An 8,409-nucleotide genomic window follows, 5' to 3' on the forward strand; every position below is an offset into this window, starting at 1 on the left:
TGTTGTTTTCAGGCGTCAGTAGAAAAAAAAAAAATTAGACCGAAAAAATAAGAACTATTTGTTAATTGAATAACTCTATATAAACAACAATCCCTTGAGATATGTAGGTTGAGAGAGGTTCTCTTGCCCCTCTGCTCTGCCCTGGTGAGACCACATCTGGAATATTGTGTCCAGTTCTGGGCCCCTCAGTTCCAGAAGGACAGGGAACTGCTGGAGAGGGTCCAGTGCAGGGCAACAATGATGATGAAGGGAGCGGAGCATCTCCTGTGTGAGGAAAGGCTGAGGGAGCTGGGGCTCTTTAGCTTGGAGGAGACTGAGGGGTGACCTCGTTAATGTTTATAAATATATAAAGGGTGAGTGCCACGAGGATGGAGCCAGGCTCTTCTCGGTGAAAAGCAATGGTAAGACAAGGGGTAATGGGTTCAAACTGGAACACAAAAGGTTCCACATAAACTTGAGAAGAAACTTCTTCTCAGTGAGGTTAACAGACACTGGCCCAGGCTGCCCAGGGAGGTTGTGGAGTCTCCTACTCAGGATACATTCAAACCCGCCTGGACACATTCCTGTGTAACCTCATCTGGGTGTTCCCGCTCCGGCGGGAGGGATTGGGCTGGATGAGCTTTTGAGGTCCCTTCCAATCCCTAATGTTCTGTGATTCAGTGATTTGCAGAACTACAGTGCTGTGTAACATCATCCTGTGAAATACTTGGCTGCATTAGACACTCCTATAAATGCCAGCAGATCGTTGTATATTGTATTTGCATTTAGTTTTCTGTCAGCCAAAAGTGTGCAGCTGAGATGACAATGAACTCTTTTGTTTGTTCACATTTAATCCTAACCAGCTGGTGGAAAAAACAGTTGCGATTTTATATGGAAATGAGAGAATCTGCCCAGTAACAGGACATCCTTGGACCACCATGAGCTGGGAGGCAGCAAATACTTCCACCGTTAAGAGAGGTCTGAAATTATAGTGGGAGGTGATTTTGGCACACTTGGGTTTTCATTGCTTCCCTTCCATTTTGCAATAATAGTGTAATTCAACAGTTTGGGTGTTTGAGTGCTGCTGTCTACTTTTGGTATTAACTGTGTTGTGAATCACTGATAGATGCAGAGCGTGATCCTGAAGCCAAATGTATAATTGCATCAATATTGTTCACACACTCTCCTGTGGATGCAGGATTGAGTGAGCAAAAATAATCACCTTCTGTTTTGCCTACCCAGGCACTATAGCAACTGAAATGATGTGCTTAAAATTATCATTGATTTTTCCTCCTATCCCGTTGTTCCATATGGTGCAGCCTGTCTAACTGTCTTAACATGCAGCCCCTTGGATGCCAACTATCAGTGTGTAAGGAAATGAAATGTGCACAAGATTTGATGACTGATGCTGAGCTGTATAAGCTGTCTGCTTTGTTCCTTGGCATGCCCTGAGACAGCATGTCCGTGGCACAGCACGACTTTCTGCCAGGTGAGACCCTGCACTGTCTCCCACAGGTGGAAACACGCTACATTGCCATATGCTGGTAGTGCTGGGGAAATAATAAATGCAATAATGCATTGTTAAATAAGGAGCCACATTCCCTCTGCTCTTGTAGCATCAGTAGTAAAATCCATATTGCTTGAGAGGACAAGGAAGATCATACTTGAAACAATAGTTAAAGATTTGACTGTGCTGGTGAACGTGGGAGGTCCTGGTAGATTCATCAGGCCTGCCAAAAAGGTTGTCTGAACTTAGACATCTTTATTTTTAGGCACCTAAATAAATAAATAATATAATGTCAAAAGAACTGAGAAGCCAGCAGGCTTAATTGACTACTTATTTTGACCATTTTATTAGACCTTTGGCTTGTGCATACACTATTTTTCAAATATTAGGAGTTATCCTTTGACTGTTACGATTACTTAAAAAGCTCCAGGCTACCCTGCACCACTGGTGAGAAGAGCAACTAGAGCTGCCTATTCTGGAGATCTCTTGTCTTTGCTACTTACAACTTGTGTAAACAGCAAAGTAATGTGATGTTGTAGCAGTGGTGTGCTGCTTTGTATGGTGTACACAGGAGTAACCAGCTGCAGGAGACGTAGACCATGATCTCTTGTCTTTGCTACTTACAACTTGTGTAAACAGCAAAGTAATGTGATGTTGTAGCAGTGGTGTGCTGCTTTGTATGGTGTACACAGGAGTAACCAGCTGCAGGAGACGTAGACCATGAAATAAAATAGTGCTGCTGTGCGTGCTTTGCATCACCCAAGATGACAAACAACTGCATCAATACAGTATTTTTTATTAAAGCTAAAGCATTATTAGTCAGTGTTCAGCCTATTTAGAAAACTGGCTTTTCTTGTGATCAGACCACACCTGGAAGAACTTGAAGAGTTCCTTCTCCACAGTCCAGATCCTTCACAATTCTCTCATTGCACCCCCAGCTCTGATACTGAGATCGGACAGTTCAGTGCAGCAGCGGTGTGCTGGCCAGCAAGCCAAGAACTGGTCTTCAAATGGGCACTGGAAATGCCCAGTCTGCTGTAGAGTGTGCTGGCACATTATAATGTACGTCACTCATCCCAGACAATCCACAGATTGACTGTAAGTCTGCAACAGATGAGAGTTCAGTATTTGCGTATCGTGCATTAAAAAAGACAGGAGAAGGCTTATCATCTACAAATAACATGATTTGATTCACTGAAGCAAAAATGGTTGTCATCTATAAATAAGGTCATTTCATTCACTTGAACCATTGCGATAAAATTTTACAGCAGGATTGAGAGCTGTTTTTATTGATCACTTCAAGTCGATTGTGGTTTTGCATACAAATTGATGCGAAACGTCACCCCATCGCATTTATGACTCTCCTACATCAGTATACATGTAATGTTGTTCTGTATCATTGTGTATTTGTTTAATCAAGCCAGTATTTCATCTGCCTCATTGGACTGGTAGCGTGATGAGAATAAACTCAAATTACTGAAAATGATCAACCCATTCATTTCTGATCAAAGAGCTAGATGAGGGATTTAGACATTTTTTAAAAGCACACAAGGATTCGTTCTCTTTTCTAAACATTAGATTTTGCAGAAATAAAATAAAATATCTGCTTTAGGCAAAAACATCTTTTGGGACCAGAGAACTCACTTCCAAGTTTCAAATTTCCATCCTTGAGAAGAGGTGGCAGAATTGGCTACGGAAATCACTTTGCTTGTGCAGGCTTTTTGCATCCTCTGCTTCATTTGCCTTTCTAAGGACTTTGTATAGAAGACCTTGCTTCTTCCCAATCAGACAATCGTCCCCAAATCCTTAGGAAATGGACTTCTCTGGCTGTGCTCCTGTAAGGAGGGCGAATGCAACTGCATACCACCCCAGGGAGACAGAGTTCAACAGTTCCTCAAATTTGGATGTTGTTGCTTTGTACGTTTTGCTGGAGGAATGGTCTCTTACCCCATCAGGCACAAACATGAAGATGTTTTTAATCCCTCCGGTTGTCTGCCTCGTGGCAGGTGTCCTCATCATTCCTGCCATCTTGTTTGTGATCTTCTCTAGGTTGAGCATCCGTCGGGAAACAAGGTACATGCTGCTGGGAAATGCTCTGCTTGCTGATCTGATCTACCTTGTGTTCTACACCCTGTCAGCTGCTCTCAATGCAGCACACGTACATCTCCCAAAGGAAGCTTGTATCCTTCTATTATTTTTGCTGGCAATGGCTTACTGTGGAGGATTGTTCACAGCTGCTGCAATAGTCTTGGACACATACATAGCTATTTTGTTTCCTTTGCGCTACAATGCTATTTTGCCTCCTTCAGGAACAAAAAAATATATTGTCTTACTATGGATAAGTTCTGGGGCTTTTCCGGGGATTTTCTTCTTGGTGCTATTGAGCACTCACAGCTTTGTGCCCTGTGTCCTGGAAATGTGCTTGGTTCCAGTAATACTGATACTAACTCTGAATGGGAGTGATGCTGTGAAACTCTGTTTCTGGCTTTCCACCACGGTTAGCTTTCTCTGCCTCTCTCTAATATTTTGTTGTTATATTATGCTGTATTTTAAAACCAAACAATCAGGTATATGGGAGAATATCTGCTCCAGAGCCAGTGTAACATTCTTAATGCACAACACTGTGTTGGTTTTTTATTTCTTTCCACTCTTGGGCTTTTTGGTAGAATCATTCTTGCATGTTAATGTTGCCATCAGACTGCAGATGGGAATGTGGGTCTCCCTGACAATCTGCAATGTCCTGACGATTCTGCCTAAAGTTCTGTTCCCTCTTCTGTATGGGCTTCGATACAGAGAGATCTCAGCATCTCTCAAATCCATTGTCAGAAGGAAGCATCTTCGCCTGGTGTCACCTGCCCCATCACCTGCTCCATCCCCATCCTGAGCCAACGCAGAGCACAGCCACAGCAGAGGAGTTGTCCTTGCCTTGGTAGCATGCCAGCCTGATAGAAATCCTGCAGCTTCTGAGGAAGTGACCTGAAGAAGAAGTGATCTGAAGAAGTGATAAACCCATGTCACAGAAGACATGGGTTGATCACTCTGCCCCCTTGATGCCAGAAGGCCACAGATCTTGCACCCACATCACAGCTGAGAATACAGTGAATGCTACACTGGACAGAGTTCTAAGCTTTTTTCTGATGTGGGAGAACAATTTATTTTAGAGGAGATACTGAATCAAGATCATTTTCACCCACCCTTGGCAGATGCCTTTCTAGAAAACAGAAAACAAAAAATAGGTGATGCAAAGCAAAGGGAGTAACCACAGGTCTCTTGACAGGATCGCTTATAGCAGAGAGGATCCTTAGCCAAATGTGCTGTGAACAGAGCAGCTGTTTCTTTCCCTCACAGTGTGTTCTTGCAAGGTTGATAGCCAGTGTCCTGTTCTTTAAAACATACACTGAGAGATGCCTCTGGAACCTGCTGTACTCAGTGAAAAGCTGTGCTTCCTCTTGTGCAGCGTGCCAGCGTGTTAGATGCCTTACGGATTCTTTCTGACAATCTGTAAAACACCGAATTTTTATAAAATCTCAGTCTGATGGGAAGTCACCTTTGATCAGTGTCTGTTGGGCAGCCCAGCACAGGACACTGTCAGGAGTAACAAAGATGGATGAGCTCCGTGTCAGAGCTGCTGCTATGTATCTGCCACCAAACCCCTAGGAAGTTCAGGAGAGACTGCAGAGCCTGTTGATGTACTCAGGGACAATAATTATTATATCTTGTAAGAGCCTTGGATGTTTTCCAGATCAGCCACCGACCTACAGAAGATGAGTGAAATGTTTTTCTGATCTTTAAAGAACCCAACATGTCATTAGACATGAACTTAAATGCGAGAAATTTAAATTGCAGTGCCATTCCTTGGACTCGAGAAAAGAGCTTTTGTATTTCTGAAGAGAATATTTTTAGCATTTGTTGCTTTATATATACAGATACATCGGGCTTTAAAAAAATGGCATTAGAAAGCAGCCGTTGATTTCAGTCTGTGCAGTATTATAATTGTGTGCAGCCTCTCTCCACCTCCTGTTTGCTTAAAGCAATACACAGCAAGTGCTGAGTGTGGCTTTGAGGTGTTTCATGCTCATCCAAAGAATTCCACTAAGTGTGAGCCAGGAGGAGATGGGTGTCTGGTTGCATGAGATTTTTTTGGCAGTGGAGCCTGTTTGAGAAGTTTCTGCTTATCTCTTCTCTCCTCCTTTCCGAACTGCTTGCTACTCTCCTCACATTGCAGTGTCTGCTCTCTCCAGTTTGCTGATACAACTGCTTCTGGGGTCGCAGGCTAAAAATATCCTTCCAGAGAGAAATGGTGTTGTTTTCATTTTAACCGAGATAATCCCAGCAATCTGTTTTATAGCATGTTCTGCAAAGAGCTGTGTCAGCACAACTGAGGGGGCAACAAATTCCAATTCAGCAGTGGAAAGGAGCAGGGGCATCTTAGAGCCTAAGGGACAGTTCTTGTGTAAAAGCATCTTTAAGGTAAAGTTGTTGCAGGTGAATAAATCAGTTTTTGTGTATTTGTTTTAACCATAGTTCTGTGCTTCCCCTATTTTGACCCAAAGGAGCGTTAAATTCCTGAGTAGTTGCTTTGTTTTCCAGGAAAAACAAAACAAAACATTTCTTCTCAGTCCTCTTCAATAAAAAAGTATGACCTAAAAGCTGTTTATTGCTGGCTGCTTTTATTTTTCTCTAAGATGAATGTACTGTAGACATTCAGCACACAAACTACATTTGTGTAAAAACTTTCATTTCAGCCTGTAATAAGGCTCTTCCATAACACGAGGAAGGAGGGGGTAAGTGTCTGTATACTGGATCAGGTGCATTCTGCTAAATCCCTCCAGCCTGTGGTATAATCAAGAATGGAAATGGGACCTTTAACTCCAAAGGCCACTCATATCTTTATAGCAATGCCCATTGGCAAAGATGCTGATAACTTACGGGTTGTTTTGTCCGTAGAAGATTATTTCAGGCTTTATTACCTGAAGTTCACTGATATTATAAATGTTCACACTAGGTAGTAAAGATAACTGTGCAAATAGTACGAAGTAAGGTAGTTCTATTTAAAGCCACAGGTGACTTTGAATACCTGCAGGTTAATTGTATTTGATCTTCCTGCTAACCTTTGTCCATTATGAAGTTAATCCAGGACAGACCTGGATAGGATTGTATTGCCAATTCTGTAACTTTATTATATGCACATCATGTGCATATATTTAGAGACAGTTAGAAGTTTGGTAACATGAAGAAAGACACTGAAAGAAGAAGAAGTGAATTGGTTACTCTGGCAAGTTTATGTATGTATGAAATCTTCTACAGTGATATCATAAGGACCAAGCAAACAAAACACTGCTTTGTGGAAATGACCTTCTGAGAAAGACGAATTAAATTATCTTATTCATGTCCTTGAAATTGTTCCATAAAATGCATGTTTGCCTAGAAAAGGTTTTGGTTGAACTGAAATTAAGTTGAATGGAATTCTGAAAAGGTCATCTGCACTGTGAGTAGATGGTATTAATCCACTTTAAATTGGTTTAACATTAGTTGGATAAGATTTTCTTAAGTGACCGCTTGTAGACAACTACTTACCATGGAGTATTGCTGTGCTGTTTGGTACAGAAGCAGTTTGTTACAGCATGTGTAGAAGAAACACACCATACACCTGAACCATTTACCTTTCGGGATTTCCCAGGTCTATATGAATAGGACCAAAGGAGCCACCAGGGCAATATCACAGGCACTAAGTTCCTAGAATTCTTTTCCTAAATGTCTTGAGTTTTGTCTTAAAGATTTCTAGGCTTCCTTTTTCGTCAGAGCCTCTTGGCTGTGGTGATTACCAGCCTTGTAAGGATGTCTCCAGGCAAGCTTTGGAAATTCAAACGCAGACTGTTTACCAGAGCCCAGCTATCAACCTCTCCCGGGTCACATAAGTGAACTTCTTGGATGTCACTGTGCCTGTCCAGCATTTTAATTTAAAGCGAAACGGAGAGCAGTTGACTTTAACATGTGATTTGGCAGCTAGGGGCAGTAATCTTTTAATAAATTGCAATAGCATGAATCACTAAGGTATCCTAATTCATAGCCTAAATATATTCCTGGTCAGTTTTTCTCCTCTTTTCTTGTGCCAATGTTGTCACTCAGCTTACCGCTGCTCTCTCCCCTCTCTCGGTTGGATTTACAGTGCATTTGACTGCTGTCTGTAACCTGCAGACTGAAGGGAGTCAGACCTCATTCCACGGGCTGGGTCTATGCCATCCAGCACTGGAGAAATAATTAAATCTGTGCCTCGGATGAGATCAGTTTCAGTGTCATGAGATACAGAGAATCTCCAGGCAGGTAAACAAGCACACAGCTTTGGATTTGGGATTTAGTTCATTTGCAACAATTTGAGTAATTATTCAGTAAAACTAATTAACCTCCTGCAGTTTTGTTAATTGATATTAAAGTGTCTACTCCTTCTCCATCCGTTGGCTGTGCCATTTTCTAAGGGAAGTTTAATACAGTAACAGGTCAGCAGGAAACTGGCATTTGCCTGGCTGCACTGGAGGCAGCCCCGAGCACCCTGGGGCTGTGTCCCAAGGCTGTGTCCCAAGGCTGTGTCCCCACACTGGGGAGCAGCCCCGCTGTCCCTGGGACAGGTCACGCTGCTCCCGCAGGGATCGTCTGCTCCCTGCTTTGCTAGTCCCTGGTTTTGTACACCGAGATACTCTACGTCCTTTGGACAGAAACTGTGATTGTGGCCATTCCCTGTGGGAGGTGGGGATGTCCGACAGATGAGAGAGAGCCCGTGATAGGAAAAGGAAATCACAAGTTTCCTTGAAACTTGTTTTCTGTTGTCTCCTCTCTCCAACCCCACCTTGCTGCTGGTAACTGAGGGCACAGCACTGCTTGTTCTTGCCTTTTTTCACAAGCCTCATGGTTTTTATTATCGTCAT

General features: G+C 42.6%; 2 protein-coding genes across 2 annotated transcripts in view; both read left to right on the top strand.

The window, feature by feature from the left end:
• Nucleotides 1–8,409, top strand: part of KLHL24 (kelch like family member 24) — a 76,334-nt gene that overhangs the window by 9,386 nt on the left and 58,539 nt on the right. The window lies entirely within an intron of this gene.
• On the top strand, nucleotides 2,763–6,663 carry GPR148 (G protein-coupled receptor 148). Its single transcript, XM_005515402.3, has one exon. It carries the CDS (start codon nucleotides 3,300–3,302, stop codon nucleotides 4,368–4,370), a length of 1,071 nt encoding a protein of 356 aa, XP_005515459.2. The 5' UTR covers nucleotides 2,763–3,299; the 3' UTR covers nucleotides 4,371–6,663.

Source organism: Columba livia, chromosome 9 (assembly GCF_036013475.1).
Source record: "Columba livia isolate bColLiv1 breed racing homer chromosome 9, bColLiv1.pat.W.v2, whole genome shotgun sequence".
In the NCBI taxonomy this organism is placed as follows: domain Eukaryota; kingdom Metazoa; phylum Chordata; class Aves; order Columbiformes; family Columbidae; genus Columba; species Columba livia.

Bases quoted from the DNA above. Each gene is read 5' to 3' on its own strand.
- GPR148 (XM_005515402.3), top strand. From the start codon at position 3,300: ATGGACTTCTCTGGCTGTGCTCCTGTAAGGAGGGCGAATGCAACTGCA.